This window comes from Quercus robur, chromosome 6 (genome assembly GCF_932294415.1).
Source record: "Quercus robur chromosome 6, dhQueRobu3.1, whole genome shotgun sequence".
NCBI lineage: Eukaryota > Viridiplantae > Streptophyta > Magnoliopsida > Fagales > Fagaceae > Quercus > Quercus robur.
The window spans coordinates 15,545,218-15,568,356 of record NC_065539.1 but is presented as its reverse complement, the minus strand read 5'-3'; the positions used below and the strand labels follow the sequence as shown (position 1 = coordinate 15,568,356).

The 23,139-nt window shown below is 34.6% G+C and overlaps 2 protein-coding genes across 6 annotated transcripts; one reads left to right on the top strand and one right to left on the bottom strand.

Moving 5' to 3' along the window:
- Window positions 1–1,267: 1,267 nt before the first annotated feature.
- On the top strand, window positions 1,268–8,809 carry LOC126732966 (protein CROWDED NUCLEI 4). Of its 2 annotated transcripts, none has more exons than XM_050436056.1 (8): window positions 1,268–1,768; window positions 2,546–2,755; window positions 2,868–3,121; window positions 4,703–4,973; window positions 5,073–5,156; window positions 5,372–7,230; window positions 7,374–7,750; window positions 8,225–8,809. In XM_050436056.1, exons 1-8 carry the CDS (start codon window positions 1,532–1,534, stop codon window positions 8,245–8,247), a joined length of 3,315 nt encoding a protein of 1,104 aa, XP_050292013.1. In that variant the 5' UTR covers window positions 1,268–1,531; the 3' UTR covers window positions 8,248–8,809. The 2 variants fall into 2 exon arrangements, with proteins under 2 accessions (XP_050292013.1, XP_050292014.1); XM_050436057.1 differs by having other exon boundaries at window positions 1,270–1,768; window positions 7,374–7,719.
- Window positions 8,810–13,038: 4,229 nt separating this feature from the next.
- On the bottom strand, window positions 13,039–22,510 carry LOC126732965 (tryptophan--tRNA ligase, cytoplasmic). 4 transcript variants are annotated; one of them, XM_050436052.1, is made up of 12 exons: window positions 22,126–22,510; window positions 21,908–22,027; window positions 21,121–21,306; window positions 20,588–20,705; window positions 19,981–20,067; window positions 18,844–18,936; window positions 18,415–18,495; window positions 17,633–17,704; window positions 17,113–17,181; window positions 16,846–16,956; window positions 14,215–14,283; window positions 13,039–13,316 (listed from the first exon to the last, which is right to left on the bottom strand). In XM_050436052.1, the coding sequence occupies exons 1-11, from the start codon at window positions 22,374–22,376 to the stop codon at window positions 14,233–14,235; spliced, it is 1,239 nt and encodes a 412-aa protein (XP_050292009.1). In that variant the 5' UTR covers window positions 22,377–22,510; the 3' UTR covers window positions 13,039–13,316; window positions 14,215–14,232. The 4 variants fall into 4 exon arrangements, with proteins under 4 accessions (XP_050292009.1, XP_050292011.1, XP_050292010.1 ...); XM_050436054.1 differs by having other exon boundaries at window positions 13,039–13,310; XM_050436053.1 differs by having other exon boundaries at window positions 13,039–13,267.
- Window positions 22,511–23,139: the final 629 nt, after the last annotated feature.

Below are 23,139 nucleotides of genomic sequence, written 5' to 3'. Positions count from 1 at the left end.
AAAGGACAAATTTGATCATTTCTCAATAGTAATATATATTTAATTTCAAATAAAAACAAAATGAGATTTTTTTTTTTTTTTAAAGAGAGTGTGGGATTGTTCTATTTTAATCCAAAATTGAAGGAGCATTAATTTTGGATTTTTCTTAAAAGTAAATGTTAATTATTTCCTTTTACTCTAAGATTTGAAGATAAGGACATAGAATTAGGCGGGTAGTTGCTATAATTTGAAAATTAGTCTTCTTTTTTTTTTTTTTTTTTTATACATCAATATTTGGAGATGTAAGAATTTGAATCTTGAATGTATCCGTTGGAAATACCACGAAGTATCCTGTGAGTTTCAAGTCTCCTAGCATAACTAGGATTATTTTAAGTACAAATTTTTTCAAAAGTCAATTTATGGAAAATATATAATAGTAACCTAATGAATTATTTCAAAATCATAACTAAATATGGAAATTCCATTTAAAGTATGATACAAAAGGTTGAAAATATTAATAGCAACCATTATTTAGGTGTCCAAAACTTAAAAAATATATTCCATTTAAAGGAACCCATAATTGGGATACATGAATTATAAGAGGAAAAAAAAATTTTGGGGTGCATTTTATTTATTTTTAGATAATTGGCTACATTCTGGCCTACCATATATTTTCCTAAAATGAATTTTCAACCAACCAATTTATCAATATCAATCTTTTTTGTTTTTTGATAAATTTGATAAAATTATGACACTTAGTCTATGATAATTTTTTATTCAGCAACAAAAGACTAATTGGAACTCAACTTTACTAATTAAACAACTTAGAACCCAACAACATCAATCAATTCTAACACCTTTGAACATTTTATAAATTTTTTTATTTGTTAAAAATCTAAAGTAATGTAAAAAAATTGGAAGATTTTTTTTGTTTTTTTTTTTTTTGGGTGGGAAACTAATCAAAATAAGCTCAATAAATCACTAGGATTTTATTTTTATTTATTCCCGCTTGCCAAACGTAACTTTGGTAAGCTGACGTGGAAGGTTGACTCTCACCCTAGAAGCTTCCATGACAAGACTGGGTACTCTTTATTTTTAAAAATAAAAATAAAAGTTTAAAATTAAAAGGCGCAAAATTCCATTTCTACCAAACTCCAATGGAACGACGTCGTTGGCCAATTTCCGCTTGTTAAAAAAAAAAGAAAAAAAAAGTCCCAACTCATCAGCCAAATTCTAGTTTAATTTTGTCAGTCCCTAGTCCCTACACACTGCTACTCTTTAGTCTTTACACTCCTTCACTCTTACACTTTTATTTGTATAAAAAATGCGCTTTCATCGCAACAACAAAAGTTGAAAAAGCAAAAAAAAAAAAGCATACTCCGTAGTGACTCACACACGAACTGCGTTCACAGAATCAAATGTTGAATTGATTGGTGAGAAACAAAAGTGCCTCAAAAAGCAAGAAAAATATCAGATCAGATCAACAACAGCCAAGCACCGAAAACAAAGAAAAAGAGAGAGAATCTTATTAGGGTTTGAGAAGCTGGCGGAGATGGCGAGTCCTCAATCGGAACGACTCGCGATCGCTACTCCGACTACTCCGAGTTTTACAAGTATTACTACTACTACTAAGGCTTTGTCGATAACGCCTGGTTCTAGGGTTTTGAAAACCCCTCTCACTGACGAAGACATCTGGAAGCGCCTCAAGGAGGCTGGTTTCGATGAAGAATCCATCAAACGCAGAGACAAGGCTGCCCTCATAGCCTATATTGCAAAGCTCGAAGCTGAGGTTTCCTATTTTTCCCCAATTCTTTACAACTAAATTTTTTACTTTTTGTGCTTCTTGTTTTTTCAGAATATATGTAATTTTTGTTTGATATAGGCTTGGTTGGAATTTCTTGATTAATTAATAAGATGATGTATGAATGTGTAGAAATTTTGAAATTCTAATTGGTTGCTTTGTACTTTTAGAATGCATACTATTTGGACTAGTTGAGTTGATTTTTTTTTTTTTTTTTTAAATCTTGATATGTAAATAACTTTTTTAATTATATGATTTAATCATTCATAATAAAAGGAATGGTGTAATTAAGTGTAAGGTTTTCGTCTTTAATAATTACGAGGATAAGGAAAGTAATTATCAATGATATTAACATTGTCATAACTCTTATGTAGGACTTAATTTAATAGTTCTTGTTGACCGTAATTGTCAGTGGAAATTAATTTATGTGTGCTAGAGTGGGAATTTATTCACATTGTCTGTTTGTCTGACAGAGAATCTCAAGTGTTTTGTATTTTCATTTTGATTTTTTAGAGTTACTTTTGCAAGAATAAGAGTATCTTTTGATTACATCTCATTGATTTCATAAGAGTGACGATAAAGATGGTGGTATTTTACATAGATTATTCACATATATTTTATAATTGTGTTGTATTTTTGGATTTGGGGAAGCTGAATTTAGATCCCTTGCCTGGCACTAAATGTTGCCAGTGTACATAGGCTTTAATATATCTCTCCCATGTGGTGAATCCTCGCAATACCCATTTATAATTCTCTTTTATGTAGATCTTTGACCACCAACACCACATGGGGCTTCTCCTTTTGGAAAGAAAGGAATTAACTTCCAATTATGAGCAGATCAAAGCTTCTGAAGAAACGACTGAAATAATGCATAAGCGTGATCAAGCGATGCACCTATCTGCCTTAGCTGAGGCAAGAAAACGAGAAGAGAGGCTGAAGAAGGCTATAGGAGTCAAGGACGAGTGTATAGCAAGTGTAAGCTTATCAATTATGGTCATCCTTAAATTAAAGAAAGTGTGCCTTTCCCATATGACCCTATCATTGTAAATTTATCTTTTCTCGGGGTTTGTTTGATGGATTTCTGTAGCTTGAGAAGGCCTTGCATGAGATGCGTACAGAATCTGCTGAAATAAAGGTTTCAGCTGAGAGTAAATTGGCTGAAGGACACATTATGGTAGAGGATGCTCAGAAGAAATTTACTGAGGCTGAAGCAAAGCTGCATTCAGCAGAATCTTTACAAGCAGAAGCTACTCGGTATCACCGTGCTGCAGAAAGAAAGATGCAGGAAGTTGAAGCACGTGAAGATGAACTCAGGAGGCGTCTCATATCGTTCAAGTCTGAGTATGTGCCTTACTCATTTATAACATATCTTGTTGAAACCCACTTCCGTTAGCTTCCTGTGTTCAAGTTGGATTGGTTAATTTTAATTAGGAATATGTGCATAATAAAAAAAGGCTCAAAGAGCACCTTTTCTCATGAGATCCCTTGGCTCCTTTTTATTTATATTTATTTATTTGGTATTATGCTACATGCAGTGCAAACTTTAAAAGATTGGAAAGCAGACTGCATGATGGTTTTTTTCTTTTTGAACTTCATGGCTAAGCTCATTAATATGTCTAAGATAATCTACTCAAGTTTCATGTTACCTCTCCTTTGACTAGGATGGGCGACACCTAGGAAGTCTTTGTGTTGCATTTCTTTCTATACTTTTATATATATATATATATATATATATATATAAAATGTTACCTCTCCTTTGACTGTCTTGATCTATGTTTCCCTAAGAGTTCTCAATGAAGCATTTTGAGTAAATGGTATCTTTTGAACTGATCTAATACCTCCTAGGTCAACCCAAGGTCCTTAGACTTCGCTTGTTCAAGAGTAGAGAAAACAACAACAACAATACTGAATCAGAAAGAGGAGAATTAAGTTTTTAAATTCCTTTTTCACCCTTCCTTCCCTCAGTCATAGACCAAACAACTGACATAGGATGGAAGCTTGAATGAGCTCCCAATTTTGATGTAGGATCTTTAGGAATTCAGCACTTAATCAGATTTGTTGAACGGTTCTTGAATAAGGATTGATGTTTAAGGGTTTAAGTTAAGGAAAAATTGAATCTTGAATATGTTGATGGTTGTTTGGTGTTAAAACAGGGAATAGAACAAGAAATAAGATAGATAAAATGCTAGGCAATCACATCTAGGATTTCCTAAGCAATCACACTTAGGTAGGAGAAGGCATTCACACTCTCAATCCTTAAATTGAGCTGTTGGAATTTTATTAGAATTAATCTCACTATGACTATTATTGACTACAATAAAACCTTTATATAGTCTATTGTTAGATCCTTTTCTAGGACTAAAACTCTAAATAACCTATCCCTAGAAAAGGACTCTAAACATAAAATAAGACTCATGGGCCTCTAGGGCAGCCCATTCCAGAAAATGTAAAAATTACCAAACTACTATTTAAAAATAAATAAATAAATAAACCAGCAACTTTCTAACCTAAAAAAACTTAATGCTAAGACTCAATAATAACTAAAATAACCTATGAGATGTGCCAAGAAGGCCCTGCATCAAAACTAGACCACAATTCTCTAGTAACTCGACATTATTTTAATGTGAAGATTTGGCTTGTGCCTTAGTTCCAAGCCTTTCATAATGTAGTTCAAGGGAGAGCTACATGCAAGGTCATGAGATTGCTCTTCTTTTGGACTTGTTGTCTTGATGGTGAAACAGACCAAAACTTGTGAACATGCCTTCTTGCAATAAAAATTATGAGTTGTGCTGAATTCCATTATTCTGTTAACACCATGGTCGCCCAGTGATCATTTCAGAAGCTGCTCCTATAACGTATAAATTTTCAGGCAAGAAACCTGGTTGGGTAGTTTTGTAATGCCGTTGTTTTCTTATGTTTTAGTTGCGATGAAAAAGAGAAAGATATTATTCTTGAGAGGCAATCTTTAAGTGAAAGGCAGAAAGCTTTGCAGCTTGAACATGAAAGGTTACTTGAAGCCCAAGCTTTGCTGAATCAGAGGGAGGAATTCATTTTTAGTAGATCTCAAGAACTAAATCGAGTTGAAAAGGAGATAGAGGATTCAAAGGTGACTATTGAAAAGAAACTTAGAGATCTAAATGATGAGAGATTGAGTGTGGATCTGGCCAAGGCTTCCCTGTCAAAAAGGGAGGAGGTTAATTTCTTTGATTCCCTTTTTCTTTAATTGTATATAAGATTTTTACTTTGTTTGCAAGAAACTTTATTCATGTAGTTTCTCTTGTGAGTTTTGCAGGATGTCATTAAAAGGGAAGCTATGCTGAATAAGGAACGGCAAGACCTACTTGTTCTACAGGAAAAACTTGCAAGCAAGGAATCTGTGAGTTGTTTTTTCTTAGTAGCATTTTTTTTCTAATTAAATTATGGAGTGGAAGATGGTTTCAGCTAGGCCTTAGGTTTATCACCATTCTGAGAATGGCTGGTTACTTGGATCCTTTCAGCCAACTGCTACTAATATTTTACTATTGGGAAACTTTATTCTTCATAATTATCTTGTTGGTTTTTCTTATTTCATCTTTTGGATGGAAAATGCAGGATCAAATCCAGAAAGTTATTGCCAATCATGAAACTGCTTTGAGAACAACAAAGTCCGAATTTGATGCTGACCTGGAGAGGAGGCGAAAATCAGTTGAAGATGAAATTGAGACTAAGAGACGGGCTTGGGAGTTGGAGGAGATGGATCTTAGGCAACGGGAAAACCTAATTTCGGAAAGGGAGCATGACTTGGAGGTTCAGTCTAGGACATTAGCAGATAGGGAGAAAGAAGTGGCAGAGACATTGAATTTAATTGATGAGAAAGAAAAACGCCTAAGGGCTACTGAAAAAGAGTACGAGTTGAATAAAGCACAATTGCAAGAAGAGAAAGAAGAGATCAGCAAAATGAAAGTAGAGCTTCAGAATTCATTGGTTTCATTGGATGACAAAAAGAAGCTGGTTGATCAAGCAAAGGAGAAGCTAGAGGCCATGAAAACTGAAACAAGTGAGTTATCAGTTCTAGAGATGAATCTTAAAGAAGAAATAGATACGGTTAGGGCTCAAAAATTGGAGGTTATTGCTGATTCAGAAAAGTTGAAAGTAGAGAAGGCCAAGTTTGAAGCTGAATGGGAGTTAATTGATGAAAAAAGAGAGGAGTTACGGAATGAAGCAGAACAGGTAGCTCAAGAGAGAGTGGCCTTTTCCAAGTTTATTAAGGAAGAGCGTGACAGCCTTAAACTGGAAAAGGAAGCAATGCGAGAGCAGTATAAACAAGATGTTGAGGCACTTAGCCATGAACGGGAAGACTTTATGAATAAGATGGTACATGATCGTACTGAGTGGTTCAGCAAGATGCAGCAAGAACGTGCAGATTTCTTACTGGAGATCGAGATGCAAAAGAGAGAGTTGGAGAACTGTTTTGCAAAAAGACGTGAAGAATTAGAGAGTGATTTGACTGAGAGAGAGAAAGCCTTTGAGCATGAAAAGAAAAATGAACTTCAGTATATAAGCTCTCTTAAGGAAAAAACTGATAAAGAGTTGGAACAGGTTGCTTTAGAAATGAAAAGGCTCAATGCTGAGAGATTGGAGATAAATTTGGAACGTGAGCAACGAAACAGGGAGTGGGCAGAGCTAAATAATTGCATTGAGGATCTGAAGGTCCAAAGAGAGAAATTAAAAAAACAAAGGGAGCTATTGCATGCAGATAGAGAAGAGATACTTGCCCAGATTGAAGACCTTAAGAAGCTGCAGGATTTAAAATTTGCCTCAGATAGTATTGCTGAGATGCAGAAATTCGATTCTGAACTAGGCCAGCGGAAAGTTTCTGCAAAAAGAATTTTGAAGCAGAAAAGATTTATACCAAATGCGGAGGATTCACAGAAAGTGGTAGATATTACTGATGTTAGCAATAGGCTCAATTCTCCATCTATGCATAATCTGGATAGTGCTTCTCCTCATAGCTCTGCTCGATTTTCCTGGATTAAACGATGCGCAGAATTAATATTCAAACATTCTCCCGATAAGACTCCAATGAAGTATGAAGAAAGGTCTTTGTTATCTGACCCTGATAATGCAAGCAATGGGCAAAAGGACTTGGGAGAGGAGAAGTCAAGTAGAATTTTCAGAGAGAGACAGCAGGAGAAATATGCTATTTGTGAACCAAAAGAGATTGTTGAAGTGCCCCATGTAGGTGACATGGCAAAAGCAACACATGATAATGTGTCTGAAATTAAAGAATATGCCAGTGAAAAGTGTGCCCCTTCAATTTCTGAGCAACAGCTTCAGGCAGGAAGGAAAAGAAGAGTAAAACACTATATATCCAATGACAGTGTTAATTTACAGTCAGAGCAAAGGCAGAACAGAAAGAAAAGGAGGCAACAAGAGGATGCCACTGCAACTCAATGCGCTATTACTGAGAGGTAAAGCGTTAAGTTTTCCCCCATTTGATATAGTTTATCGCATTTTGAGTTGTTTAATTTCTGATTTTTGAAATGCACTAGTGGTTCTTAGAGACATAATTAATTTTTTTTTTCCTGGTAAATGTTTATTTATTTGGTTTCAGTGTAATTTCCACCCAAAAAAATGTTGCAGAGGATCAGCATGTATTGTTTTCATCCTCTAAACTTCAAGAAGGTGCTGAAGAGGCTAGTGTATTAGTTATAGATAAAATCATACAGATCTCAGAAGTGACTCATGAGAAAACTGACACTGACAACTTCACAAATGAAGACAAATTAGACTGCTTGTTAAATCCTGTAGCTGAATTGCAGCAGAATATTCTTCTTGGTAAAGGACTAAATGGTCGTGCAAATTCTTCACCTGTACAGAATGATGCCTTATCCTGTGGCACCAAGGAACCAGAAAAGCTTCTAGTACACAACGACGGAGAAGTTAGTGAGCATTATCAGGTGACTGCTGACTGCTGTTCGCTCAAATCTTGTATGTCTTGATGTTTTTTCATGTGGGTATATAAGATTGCATTATGGTATTTGTTCACTTTTAATCGTTTCTGTTTCATGTTCATTATTTTCTTTTTCATGTGGTACTGCAAGTATTTGTTCTTCTTGATGGACAATATTGTTTCCCAATCTAAAAGGCTTTTTGTTCCATGGCTAGCTGGTTATAGTATTTTGCTTTCTCTTGTCATTTTCAATTTATTCTCCTTTATTTGCAATTTGTTTGCTTTTTCCTGGTTATGGTATTTTGCTTTTTACTGCTACATGATGTGCTTTCCTTGACTGATGGCTTCTGCAACTGGTAAGAGTTGTGTGGACTTTTGAAGGGCTTCAACACTGGGGTCCCAATTTACAGGGACATAAAGCCCACATTCGATATGATTATTGCATGGTTGAGTAATTATCCGTTTATACTGCTGCCTTCTATTCTTTTCTAAATGCTTGTCTTGATTTGCAGACTCAGTGACGAGATATACCTAAATAGAGTAAACAAAAAGTTGAAGAGAATGGTGCTGCCAAATCATAATGAGAAGGTTAATTGAAAAAATTCAATAGTGGACAAGGTCAAAACAGAAGTAAAAGATTTCTAGCTTTTGGTTGGATGCACCTACAGTTTACCTACTGCAATGGACACACTGGCTTCACTCCTTTTGAAGTAGTTTTTGGCTGGTGACGTGTTTTTAAGTGGGCTAAACATGTAAATGACTGCTCACTGTGTTCTTATGAGAAATTTGTAAATGTTTTGTGCATCCTTAATTGCCTTTATGTGTGTAGATTTCATTAGGTTTCAGTAGGTCTGGTGATTGTTGCCAGTATTTGTTTTGGCATGGGGTGGTGTTTTAGCGTTTGTAAGATGGTATCCATTAGCATTTGTGGCTTTTTTTGGGTTGTCTGCTTTGCTTTATGATGAACTGTTTGTGAGAGCAATTTTAAGTCTTCATGCTATTGGGGGGTGGGGGGGTATTCTCACCTTTGACTAGTTTGGTAACTTGTAATAGCTGAAATTGTGAGAGTAAATATGTCCAATGTGCATTTTTAGTGACGGTTGCCTTGTTCTTTTCCTGCATACCCTTAACTAGCGGACAGGATTATCTGAAGGGGGAAGCGCACTTCATCGTGGTAATATATGCATGTCTGTCTAGGGCTTCATGACAGCTCTAATGAGACAAGCTGAATCTCAAGATTTGACTACAGGGGTGGCAGTGTGTAAAGGTAGTCCACAGTTTCTCATCTTTTATTTGTTGACGATAGTCTTATTTTTTGTTATGCAACCACTCAAAGAGGGAAGAATGTACTTGCTCTTCTAAAGCTTTATGGAAATGCCTAAGCCCACAAATTTATCGAGAGCAAAACTATGGTTTTCTTTGGTAAGAACGCTATGGTTGAAACACAAGGCCACTCAGAACTTCTGGGTTTAGAGAGTATACCAGTATATTACACTTCGAAAAGTATTTGGGGCTACCCCTATGGTTGGTACTTCCATAGGGGTAGCTCCAAATACTAAGAATCTACAAAATAGAATATAGGACTCGGTTTAATCTTTTTTTAAATAATATGAATCAAACTTTTTTAAAATAATATGAATCAACAAAGCCCCCTCTTTGATGAATGCAGGGACTTGGTTGGGGTACAAAAATAATACGAATTGACAAAATAGAAATTGATGAGTATTGAAAAAAAAAAAAAAGTAGAAAACATACAGGGTGTCAGGGACTTGGTTTGGGTACTTGGCAGATGTCATATGATTCCTCGTACCTCTGCTCGGCAAATGGGATTCATATGAAACAAACATCTTAGATTGAATACAATATATATATATATATATATATATATAAAATAAAAATATTTTGAAGAGAAAGGCAGAAAGCAAGAATAGAACAGAACAGACCGTGAGTGTCATGCGAGAGTGAGTGACAAAAAGTTTAGGCCAATAGTAACAGCTTGGGCTGGCGGTAAGATGGAGAGTGAGTGAGAGTGTGAGAAGAGAGTGAGCTGAAATGAGAGGGGCGGCTGGTGAGTGTGAGCTAAAATAAGAGGATTAATTTTAAGGTGTGTTCTGAGTCTTAACATAAGGGTCATAAACTAAAAGGGCCCTCAAAGATAGGTAAAGCCGAATCCGTAGGCTAAGGCCCACTTAAAATGAGTAAAAGGAGGTCCAAACCCATGAATGGACAAGCTTTGGGCCTCAAAAAAGGAAGGAAAAGAACAAAGGAGGCTTAGCCCAACCTTTATAAGGAGACTTTCCTGAGGAGCCCAGAAAGGGATTGGACCAGAATATCTTGGGACTGACCGAACCATGGGATACTCAGAAAATGCAAGAAGGGATCAGCTGGGATTTAAACAACTTAAGGGAGCATGCTTATGGACACAAGGAACGAAGATAGGCATGTCCCATCAGCCACCTATGGCTCAGAAAAAGGCTGATGACCTAGGAATAAGCACTTGATAAAAAGAAGTCTAATACCTTGGGAAACGCAAGAAAGTGGATCATGAAGGAAGGTGACTGAGGATCAGCTTGACAGTGAGGAATCTACCCATTTAAAGAAAGTGACAAAAGGAGAAGCAACCAAAAGGTGGGTCTGAAAATGAGCATTTAGAAGTTTTGGGAAAAGAGGATTGAAAGTCGGGCCTTAGGACCCCCAAAAAGAGAAAGGTCAGCTAGGGACTTTATAAAAGGAAATCTCAAAAGGAGAATATAGTGAGAAAATAAGGAAGGGACCAGCCACCAATGTTGTTGACACAACATTGGTTCTGGTACCCAAGTTAGCAAATGGAGGGAATCAATGGTACACCAAAAACTCTAGGAATGCACTATAAAAGGAGATGAAGCCATCAACAAAAACCATTCAACAATAACTAATCAAAGCTAAAAAGGCCCTTGAAAGACTTCTTTAAAATTCAAAAAGGGAGAAAAGAGGGAAAACACTGTGAGGGATCCTGAAATAAGCACTAGAGATACACTTGGATTCAAGGGGATTCAAATCTCACAAGTCTTAGAAGCTCATAAAGAGTGATCTAAGTCTGTGACTTTTGAACTTATTTAAACCTTGTGACATATCCCAGTGAAAAGGACCCAGTGTATTAAAACTCAATATAATGAAATATCATTTATTTTCTGAGGATCCTTGACATCCTTAATTGCTTTTTCTTTATTTCTTTACTGTTCCTTAGCTGTTTGCTTTGCAATATATATATATTTGCATGTATGAATGTTTATGTGTTGTAAGATCTATGTTTTGTGCACAACTTGATTCATAATTAGCTCAACACAACTGCGGTGAACCAATCCCAGTCCACCAAACCACAAGTACAAAACTCTTTGGGGGCCCAAGTTCCTTGATTCCACTTAGGCCTGAGTATTGTCCAAAAAAAAGAACACACACACATATATATGAGGGTTTTTGGTAATTTAACATGTAATCGGGTCGAGTCAAGTCCGGGTTTTACCAAAACTCGGACCCGCTTTTGGTTTTTTTTTTAAACCCAAACCCAACCATATTCTTTATTAAGCCAAGTAAAACCCGACCCATTAGGTTCGGATCGGGTATCCGCGGATTGGACAACAATTGCCATCCCTAGTTAGAAGAGAACGTAAAAGAGCTTTCTCATAAATCAAAGAAAGAGTTTGGGAGAAACTCCAAAATTGGCAAACTAAAATTCTTTCGCATGCCAAGAGGGAGATTCTTATTAAGGTAGTTGTCCAAGCAATTCTTACTTATTATTAAATCTGAATTTGACTTTTGAACATATGATTTGGCAAGAGACTAAATATTAATGAAGATAATCAATTAGCTAAGGTCTTCCAAATCAAACAAAGAATCCATTTAGAATAGGAAAGTTTGGATTGTCTTTATCTCTGAGCTTACATGGTTGTTTCACTTGCCCTCACATGCTAACATGCTTGGATGACTCACATGATTTTATTTCCTTTCTTCACTTCCTTTTATTTCACATACATAACATGCTTTGGTTGATTTACTTTCCTTTTGCTTGCAAAATCTAAACAAAAGAAAGGATATGAATAAGTGTTTTATAATACATTTTATCATGATAATAAACATGATAATCTCATATTTGCATATACTATTCAGGATTACACTCTTAAGTCCAACGAACCAATATCAATTTCATTGATTTTAATTTGTCAAAATTTTGTATGATGATATTCAAAAGTTGGGATATCAACCATTATAATGGTTGTTAAAGTTGCATCATCAGAATTGATTTTTGAATTATTTGCATTTTTTTTTTTTTTCAAAATTCAAATACTGTAGTTGGTTTTCCAACCATATTCAAATCAAATAAACTCTTATTTATAATCTTATCAACTATCCCATATCAATTACTGTTGCCAGGTGAAAAATAAATAAATAAATCCAAACACGTTAGTCCTTGTAGTGGTTGCCCGCTTCTGTAGCACCTCGACCATGGACAACCTACTAGTACTAACTACTAAAGTGGCAATAAACGGCAATTGCAGGCCCACAACGCTTATGGATTAGGGGAGAGTTTTTGTTGGTGTCAAGCTTTTATTAGTGATTTCTTTCTCAGGATTTATTAAAGGACAAAGTTTCAACCTAAACAGCTTAAAGCTACAACTTTACTCAATATTTTTTTATTGGATGTAAATTTTGACAAATTCATCATTAAATTACATTTTTTTCTTATATCCTCCATGTTTGCAAAATTCTTAGAAATTCAAAGATCAATAGTTATGTAATCAATCAATTGTTTAAATTGCAAGTTTTTATAGTCTAAAATTATTTATAAAAAATAACATCCAATTGGCACAAAATTTGAAATGTATATTAAGAACGTAAAAAACATGCAATTGAAAGCTACAACTAAGTTTGCAACCAAATTTTGCCCTTAAAGACTTTTTTTTTTTTTTTGAGGGGGGGGGCGGGGGTTGGTGTTAACATATATGGATCAAATTTTTTAGGCCTCTTCGGTTCAACATTCATCTCTATGATATTTTTGGATCCAATTTTAAACTTTCAGAGGTATAATAGATGATTTAAAAATAAAAAATTTAAATTGGGGGAGAGGGTCATGGCCTCCTTGCTCGTTAAAGAACCTTGGTAATATCATAAGAGCCCTCCTTATGCGAAAATTATCTCCTACCTTTGTTGCATGCAGCATGACTCTTACAGTACGTGTGGAATCCACACACCTATAGGACTCATGCTATGTGAGACCTACTACAAATATGAGATACCCCCTTCTTATGTAAATCTTTAAATCTTTAACCTTCTAGTGGATGCAAGATCATAAAGTGCAATAATTATCTCATCCATCCAGAATATATATCATCAATCTCAAAACCTCTTTAGAATTGCAACAAGATCATTTATGTTATGGCTCTCAACAGAAACAATATATTTGAGAATAAGCTCGAATAGCTTACAGCGTTGATCCAAAACGACTGAGCAGTGACCACTGACCATTGACAGGAACAAAAGACTTTCTGAACCACCTTGCAGATATAGTTTTGGTTGTTCTGGAGACATTACCATAAGAAATGGCAACATAATCTTCAGGGCCTGACTCTAGAATAACATAGATTTATATTTTTTTTTTCATTTGTATAATACAATAGCTAAAAAAGAAGAAGAAGAAGATGATGATGAAGAAGATGACCGTGGAACCTTGAAACATAAAGAATCATTGGCTCCACGTGCATTTAGAGAAAAGAGGGGTTAAAGATTCAGAGATCGCCACGCTCTCTTCCTCTGAGAGCATGTTCAATGTTTGATTGTTCATTTGAGGTAAAATCTATATTTTCATTTTTCATGTAACACTCCACAACTAATCTAGAAGAAAATGTCTAGAAGAGAAATATATAGGCTAATGTTTTAAAACTTTATAATAATAATTTTGTGCTTCATACTTTGTCAGAGATATTTTTCATTCTTTATCATTTCATTTAACTTCAAATTCATGTGATGGTAATTATAAACTCCATAAAAAAGGTAGAACCCTTTCTATGTCAAAAAGCGCAAGTTATATCTCAACAAACAAAATATCACCTTATATGAAATTAAAAGAACAGTATAATTATGACCATTTAAATTTTTAATATGTATCTCAAAAAAAAAAAAATTTTAATATGGATATTTAAGTATCCTTTCCAACTTATATTGCTACTCATCTAGAATAGCTGAAAACACAACCAAATGATAAACACAATAGCTAGTACTGCAAAATTCATATGACTCTTTTTTCTAAAGCTGACCATACTCACCCCAACAACTAATAAACTTGCCTTGAAAGACATTCTAGTGAAAGTTTTTAAGTATTATATATTTTTTGTTGAAATTTGTTTGACAAAGTCGAAACACTTCCCTAGTGTGAAATGAATGAAATTCAAGTATCTTGAAGTTGAGAAATGAATGTTATCCAAGGAAAAAGGAATTTGGGACAAAAACTTGGAGAGATCATTTTGACCTGTTCTACGTCTCAAAATTAGTTAAACATATTGGGAAGTGGTCTCACTGCCATAAATGCATCCACCATCTGTAAGAAGAAGAAAAAAAAAAAAAAGAAGACTATCAATATTATTCATTCACAATTTTGTACAGTATCAAACAGTACCAACATACAACAGAACAAGGGAAAAGGACAAAGATAACAACGGTTTCTGATAATCACAAATAAATTCATAGTCATCTTATGTAAAATTTAGAGCTGCATAAACTGATCTAGGTGTTAAACGGCACCAGGTAAATTAGCTTTATTATAAACGGCACCAGGTAAATTAGCTTTATTATAAAACAATTTATCCTAGAAAAATGACAAAACAGATATACACTTTTTATAAATTTTTAGTGAAACTTCAAACAGAAAAGAAAATGAACAAAACTTGCAGATAACTCAATTATCACCAGAAGAAAAGATGGAAAAAAATCTGTATAAAACAACTATGAACTATCGTATTTTGGAAAGTCAAAAATAATTGTATGACTTATGAATAATCAAAATAGTTGTTCCAAACTACATTTGATATTCTTTAGTAGGAGTGTATACCGAAGGTGCTTCGTTAACTTAAAGTAAAACCTTTTAGCTAGGAATTTTAAAGACAACAATGACATCTAGCTATAATATACAAATAAGCAGTAAGTGTATCAGAAAGAAGTCAGGAGTTTAAACTTCCTGAGCATTAATTATACCAGGTCTGAGGAAGATCATCTAGGGTACAGATTAGAAGGTTTAAGTCCTTTAATTGTTTGCTTATGAAGGAAAGTTTCATATTTCATATCCAATAAATGGATCTGAATACCATAAAAGACATCTTACAGTTTCTCTTAGCCCATTTTGAAATTTAAATGTACTTTTGAACCATACACATTTCTAATATACATTTTTGACAAGCAAAAACAAGATTGAGATAATAGGAATATAAACATTTCTAATATACATGTGCAGCTAATAAATCAATCGTTATGCATGCTGTTTCACCAGCCACTTTCCAGACTTCAATCTTTTCTCAAGTCCAAGCACATTATCATATTATTGTTTTCAGGTCACTAATTGGAACTTAATTGATAAATCTATTGTTAAGGAAAATTAGGGCTAAGGATGGCAGCAAATTGAGAAGGTGATATTGGGTATTGCAAACCCAGGCATCACAGCTAAGGCTCTTAACATCAAACCCAAGAGATGTATGCAATCTTTTTCCTTTTTCCCCCCAGAAAGATTATGTGACTTACACAGACCATTACCAACCAAACTAGGACTAGTTGGATGAATGAAGTGATCAAACTACAGCTGCTCAACTTTTCACTAACCAATCAATATTTTCATATCAAAATATTGTTCTTTGGTGCCAGTGGAGCAAAAGAAGTGCAGGACATACTAATCGTATCTACCCTAGAAATAAATGAATAAATCCATTGAATGAGAATAATATATGCACCACAGTTGTAGCAGGTTGTCGATCATTTGACAAATTCACACCATCCATTTCAGGTGAATTTTGTCCCACAGACACGCAAGCATTCAAACCCATAGGATTCTTTTATAGATATCCAGATAATAAAGGGATGGCAACAGGGCAGGATCCAATCAGGGGTGCCCCATTCCCACCCCGTTCCCTCTTCGGGACAAGAGCAGGGCAGGTCAAGGTCAGAGCGGGTTGGAGGGACTCTTCCATCGTTAATGAGATGGCCTCAATATTAATGAGATAGAGATGAAAGACAAAGAGGAGGGACAGTCTTGAGAGGATGAAGAGAGAGTAAACAAGTGTTTTGGGGAATGAAAATAGAAAATGTACAAAAAATAAATTATTAAATAGGATATATTTAAAAAGTAAAATTTTATATATATAATTATATATTAAATAAAACCATATACATACACATTTGGGGCAAGGCAGGGTGAGCAAAACCGGTCCCCTCCCCCCATCACCTCTACAGGGCAGGGAACTGTTTTTTGCCATCCTTGGTTGATAATAGCGAGATCTGTGAAAATTATAACCTAGAAACTACCAATTTTTGGATTTTTTTGATCATAGCATGATGGAATTGTAAACACAAAAGACCAAGAAAAAATTACCCAACTTGAGAGATAATGCTTAGAGAGAGAGAGAGAGAGAGAGATAAATAGGGCAACTATGCAGCTACTTGACCAAGACTGAGAAACCAAAATAACCCAAATAAAAAGAAATGTAAAAATACCCTAACATCCGCAAACTGCAGAAATTTTTCCAGTTGTCCTTGTTACATACTATGTGTCCTAATTGATGTAAAATGTTAAAGGGAATTTCCAAGTTTCCCAACTTTGAGATGAGAGAACCTTTCTATAAACATCATTCATTTCATTTTGCTGTTTCGATGGCCTTTTAAATTCAGCATCAGTCATTGTAAATTTACTGATAAAATTAAGAAATTGAGCAACATAAGATTTGTGGTGGTTTGCAAAATTATAGATCATAAGATTTGTGCTGGTTTGCAAACTTATAGATCCAGTCATCCACCGTATTGCCTGACAATCTAATTACAAATAACCTGCAACTAACAATGTCTATATCAAACTAAATAACTTAAAGCATCAATTTAGCAAACAATGGAGAAAGCTTACTTCATCAGTCACAGCAGCTCGAGCCCTACGATGTCTTTCTACCAATTTAGTTAAAACTTCAATAAGACGCTGCTTTACCTCACCTGTAAGCATCCGTCCAGCACCATACTCCTGTAAAAGGACAACACAATTATTCTTCAAAAATAACCTAAGCACAGAATTAATTTGTGTTACTTAGAAATAATTAGAAAGATGAAGATACTTGTATAAAACAACCAAAAAAATTCACCAGAGTAATAGTTAATCAACTAGAAAGAGAAACCTGACCTTTTTTGTGTGTTCAAGCTCAGCGTCATCCTCCAGGAAAAAACTTAGGTATTTAATTGGTATATCAACCTGGATAATGACCAAAAAAAAATTCCTTATCTATATACTAAAAGGTGTACACCACCAACAACAACAAGCCTTCATCCCAAATTTTGGGGTCGGCTACACTAAAAGCTGTACATTCACAAAGAATTCCTAACATAAGAAATCAAATTCAGCATTGTCCACTACAATATCATGCAAGTGCACTGAAAGATTAGCAGAATTGCCATATACTTTTCCCAGATAAATAAATAAAAACACCACCTAAATTTTTAATAATTTGGGAGGAAATGGGTAAGAACGGAACACTTTTTTTTTTCTTTGATCAGTTAAGAACGGAAAACTTATAGCAAGTAATCCATAAACTATTAGGGAGAAATACTTCAGAAACTATATGTGAAGCATAAGGGTTTGCTTGACCTTAAAAGCAATCTACTTCACATATGTTAGCAAAAGGGATGAACAGGAAACATAGTACCTCAAGATTAGCTCCAAGTTGGCGGTGTTTCTCTATTGAATCTTGGCCACCAGAGAATGCATATTTGTTTATCTATAGATAAAAACACATGTAATGTAAATGGTTAATATACTAAGAAGGGTTGCCAAAACCATTCATCAAATCATACAAATATAGCAGAAAAAAGGGATTTTAGCTCATCAAAGAGAGATCAAAGTCAATAAATATCCAATTGATAAATTACCGATTGTCCCAAAATCATAAACTATTCAGGAAGTGGTGAATTTAACCATTTATTCCTCTTTCTCCAAATACTCCACATGGACAAAAGTCCAGACAATGAGACAAACAAAAGATTATGTGGAAGCGGAACAAGAGAAAAGAGGCTGGAGCAGAGCTCAATAATTCCCATTATATTCAGATAAATAATTGGGACAGGAAACCTGATAAATGCCCACTGCACATACATTCAATTCTAAGATATTAATGCCAAAAGTACTATGTTTCTCACACACTCCTTAATACAGGAGTCAATTAAAGATATGCGTCTTATCCAGTGCATAAAAGTTAATTTGGGCAGGTATTGTCCTTATATATGTTAACAATTGTAGGAGTATTCAGTGTTAATCAACAATTTGTCCAAAACACCATGTGTCAACATGAGTATAAAGTCATGATGCCCACTGACAGGGATATTACGCATATATAAATTCTCTTGAACATTCATTGTCCATCATGGTGTGTCCATAAATGGATGTGATTGTCATTTTTAAACCAGCAAACTGGAATTTTCAGAGGCTAACCTTATTTTTTATGTCCTTCTCAGAATCAGTGACATATATGGCAGAATTTGGATCACTAGCAGACATTTTTCCTGTCTCCCCCTGCATGTAACCAGTTTCCACTAACAATCAGTTATGATTTCTTTGTGAGAAATCAATCATAAGCAGTATGAAGCAGAGACCTTAATCAGGATGAAACAGAAACCATACTTAGGTGTAAGAAAGGAAATTCCAGTAATAATTCTATTGCTAGACATCATTGTCTTCTGATCTTCAAGTATTGCATGGTTAAGATATTTGAAAATATAATTTAATAAAAAATATTGAATAGATTAATAGTCTCAAACACTCATTACTAGAAAAGGCAATCAACAAAACCCTTCTTAGAAATCATTGTCACTCCTTTATTCTTTAGTGCACAATTGGTTCTATGCGAAATCATATAAATACCTGCAGGGCAGGGAAGAATAATGACTCAATCAATGCAGGCTTGTGATATCCGATTCGAGGAGCAACGTCTCGTGTCATTCTAAAATAAGGATCCTGAACAACACAACAAAGAAAGCATACTATAAAAACAAATAACAGATGCACACACTGTAAACGTGCATAGAATTATCGTAAAACCATAAAAATATCCAACCTCATCACAAAATACAAAGAACAAAACAATCATAATCATATGACATGTATGAGAAAATTAAATTGAGCAGAACAAAAAGATTCCCTGTATTAACCTTCTTAATGATCACATGCATAGATCAGATAAAGTATATCATCAAGCTTCCAATAAATTCTAATATTTTATTCAAATTAAAAACTTACAAGCATTTCTAAAAGAGTTGTCCTTATTTATTTTCTATTGCTGAAGATAAAGATACTTTGTGCATTCTTGTTTATATTTTACTAGGATGGAAAGGCCTGTTCTTAGAATCTCAGGTTCATCCATACATTTCATTACTGGAAATTATAGGCAGTAGATTCTCTTTCTGATTTGCAATATTCTAATCCGCAAACAGAGATTACAATGGAAACTGAAACACGGTGGTCAATTTAACATTTGCTCTTATCATGACACATTAGGAAGTCATAATTGACACGATGGTCAATTGCATTTGGGACTGTTTCTTATACTTCTCTTGTAAACTTCATTGAATACCTTTGATTGTAATTCTTTAGAGGGTTCTTTTGCATACTTCCTGTATTCTTAGTTCTCTTCTTTTATTATTATTATTTTTTAAAACAGAAAAGCTATATTAGAAACTTGTTCACAACAAAATATACTTTTTAACATTTCAAAATGGAAACCAAATTATCGAAGTCTAATAATAATTTGCTATGGCCACTAGTAAAATATTTCTATTCCTTGTTTGTAGCTCCTTAGATTTTCAGCCCTCCAACAATTCCACTAATACAAAGGAAAATAACTAAGTACATATTACCAACTGAAAATATTCAGCTACTCTAATTAGATTTATGGCTCTAAATAACTTACATATGAAGCACACAATATTTTCATAAGCTTAAATAAATTAAATGCAAATTTAGAATGAAAAAGAAAAACAATAAACTATGATAGGAGTTGACCTGGTCAATTGCACAAGGAATTAAGCAACGGAGATTGTCCTTGCCAGAAAATAGGTGCGGAAATGAACTAGGAAATGAGGGAGCTGCCTGCAATAACACACAGTGAAGCATGTTGTATCACTTTCAAGGATATTCCAATGGTCTCTTAACCAACCATCATAGTGTCAAACAGGGATCTAACAACCACAGATGAAAACTGTTGCAAATTTTGCTAAATCTATAATTATATAGTATAATGTATATTTGCCTATGTGGATAAGGCAACGCATAAATTCCCATAATATATTCTCACTGTTAACCACACAGGCAATTTATGCTGAATGGACAGCTATTCAACTACGAACTATAGAGATCAGATTTCAAAGGCTAAATATAACCTGTAAAAGGTAATCTTGTCATCAAATACATATACATACATACATATATATATATATATATATATATATATAGAGAGAGAGAGAGAGAGAGGTGTTCAGTTGAGAACAAATATTTAAATCATGAACTGTTTTTGAAATGCACAAAAAAGTAATGACATAAAATATAATAGTCGACACCATGCACATGCCATTCACATGGTTTATGTCAACTAAGCAGCAAAGGTCTATACCTGTACAGGTGGAAAACTATATTTTCCAATATGATCTTCACCAATAAAACCAAAAATGCCCACAACTTGATTACATGTCACACGCTTTGAAATTTCCACCATATTCCTATAGAATGCACTGCACCCAAAAAAAAAAAAAAAAATCATAACAATCAGTGTGAGGATTCTAACTGTGCATGTAATACGCATGAAAAATATATTTTTTTCTCACTAGCATTGAAATGCTTGTCTAAGATTTGAGGTGCATAGCATAACCAACGCAGAACTGATATAAATCAATTTTTTTAAAATATCACTTAGAAAATATCACCAACAATAATAAAACTAATTCCCCTAAACTTTACTAATATTTTTGAAAGGTTTTCAAAGTATACTTTTGATATTAGTGGAGCACTTTAACTGGAGAAACCTGTGTATGCAGATCAACAACAAAAAGAGTTCATTGTGTTATGAGCTCCATCATGTCTAATCTAATACTAAAAACTAGTTTTCTTTTCTTTTTTAATTCATGTCAAAATTTATGTATTACTCACCCTCCAACATAATCAAAATCAGAAAAGATGAAGGTTCTCCTAATGTCAAAACCACAAGCAATGATGTCCTTAGCATTCTCCCTCGCTAGTCTCCTGCACTCCTCCACCGTCAGATTTTTCCACAGGAACTTCTCGTCATCAGTTAATTGTATAACAAGTGGAACCTTAAAGACCTCTTGCAAATATCTGCAGCCAAAATCACACACACACAGAAAATTTTCTCAATAAGCCTAACAACAATTACAATTTGTTCTAAAAGATATAACAAACCCATACATTTGCATCTCTGTACAGGCGTAAACTAGTAAAAATTAAGCAGTAAATTATTATTTTTCTTTTACCTTCAACTATTAATAACCAAACTGTAAAAGAAGCAGTAAAATTATTTGTTTGATGCCATAAAAATAACAAAAGGTCTTTTTTTTTTTTTATCTTATATTTTTCATGCACTTTCTCAGCAACAACAACAACAACAAAGCATTGGTTCCAAATTTTTTGGAGTTGGCTATGAATCCTCAACAGATTAGTTAGGGTCGAACACATATATTCTTTTCATCTATCTGCAGTCATACTCTTTATTACTTCCTTAATTGACGTGTTCACATAAGCTCGGTATATATTCCATTTAGTGGTAGTTAAGTTAAAAATAAATAAATTACTTTCCAAAAACATAGGAAGCAAAACAACAATAACTAATGCAGTATAACATTTAGTTTTTTTTTTTTTTTTTTGGTTTCAATAGCATTTACAAAGTTTCTCGGGAAACAAACAGAGTGGACATACTTACTGAGTGAACATAAAGGGAATCAAATGCCCTAAGTGCAAAGCTTCAGAGGAAGGTCCTCTTCCCGTGTATAGATAAAACTTCTCTCCCCTCTCGAATGCATCCAGTATATCATTGAAATCTCTGAAATTTAGTGAAAAAAATCCAACCGTCAAATTCCAAATTTACCCTCAACACATATATTAGAGTGAGTTAGAATTGGGAGGTAGGGGTAGGGGTACCGGTGGGCAAAGAAGACGCCGCGGCGGAGGAAGACGTGGGCGCGGCGGGAGGTGAGACGCTCGACGCGATCGATGAGGGAAGGGTCGAGCCTTTGACAGCCAAACTTGTCGATGAGCTTGTCGTAGTCGATCTTGCCTCCTTCTTTGGCCGAAACTTCCCATGGATTCACTACCTGTTCTTCTTGATCTTTATCTTGCTGCGTTTCATTTTCATTTTCTAATGCTCCTATCTCCGCCGCTTTTCTATCCATTTCTTTCTTTCTATTACTCTGATTTGAAAAACCAAACCGTTGCAGAAAATCGAGTTAATATTTAAAGGGTTGGACTCGGAGTCGAAGGCATGGACACGGTTGTCACTTTTCAGGATGGGTTGCCGCTTTTTTTTTTATTTTTTTCCCGGGTTGGAGTCTTGGCTATAGCCTATAGTCTATGAGTTTTAGGTTAGCCCAATTGGGGTTGGTCTTGGGCTTGAGCCTAGAAAGACCCAACCCAAGGGGGCATCAATAAACTTTTATGGGGGTGTGGTTAGTTGTGCACCAGTTCATATTACATACGCAATTAGGCATACATTAATGGACTGTTTGGATGGAGAGGGAAAAGAGGGAGAGTGGAGAGAAATAGAGTAAAGTCGGATAAAAATAAGTTAATTTTATGCTAAATCTACTCTACTCTCCCTCCCTCCCCCTCAATCTAAACGAATCATAATTGTTTTTCTAACTATCTAATAAATATGATATATAAAAATGGAGCCCTTAACCATTAATTATGCTCACTTATCCAAAAAATAAACATTAATTTTGCTTGCATCCTATTGGGCACCACAGATCCATTTCCTCTAATTAAATCATTTGCAACATGTGCTAAGGTGGAAGGTTAAATGAATAGTACTTATTTTCTTTTCAAAGAAGAGTGATCCATAACACTAATTAAAATATAAGGCGGAATGTTAAATGAAAAAATGCGTCACATGATAAAATCTCTTACTTTCACGCTTTAGATTTTTACTTTGTCTAT

Bases quoted from the DNA above. Each gene is read 5' to 3' on its own strand.
- LOC126732966 (XM_050436056.1), top strand. From the start codon at position 1,532: ATGGCGAGTCCTCAATCGGAACGACTCGCGATCGCTACTCCGACTACT. The intron at 3,122-4,702 runs GTATGTGCCTTA...CTTATGTTTTAG, and splicing joins CTCATATCGTTCAAGTCTGA to TTGCGATGAAAAAGAGAAAG. The intron at 7,751-8,224 runs GTATGTCTTGAT...CTTGATTTGCAG, and splicing joins CTGCTGTTCGCTCAAATCTT to ACTCAGTGACGAGATATACC.
- LOC126732965 (XM_050436052.1), bottom strand. From the start codon at position 22,376: ATGGATAGAAAAGCGGCGGAGATAGGAGCATTAGAAAATGAAAATGAA. The intron at 21,307-21,907 runs GTAAGTATGTCC...TTTTGGCTGCAG, and splicing joins ATTCCCTTTATGTTCACTCA to ATATTTGCAAGAGGTCTTTA. The intron at 20,706-21,120 runs GTGAGTAATACA...TTTTGGGTGCAG, and splicing joins GATTTTGATTATGTTGGAGG to TGCATTCTATAGGAATATGG.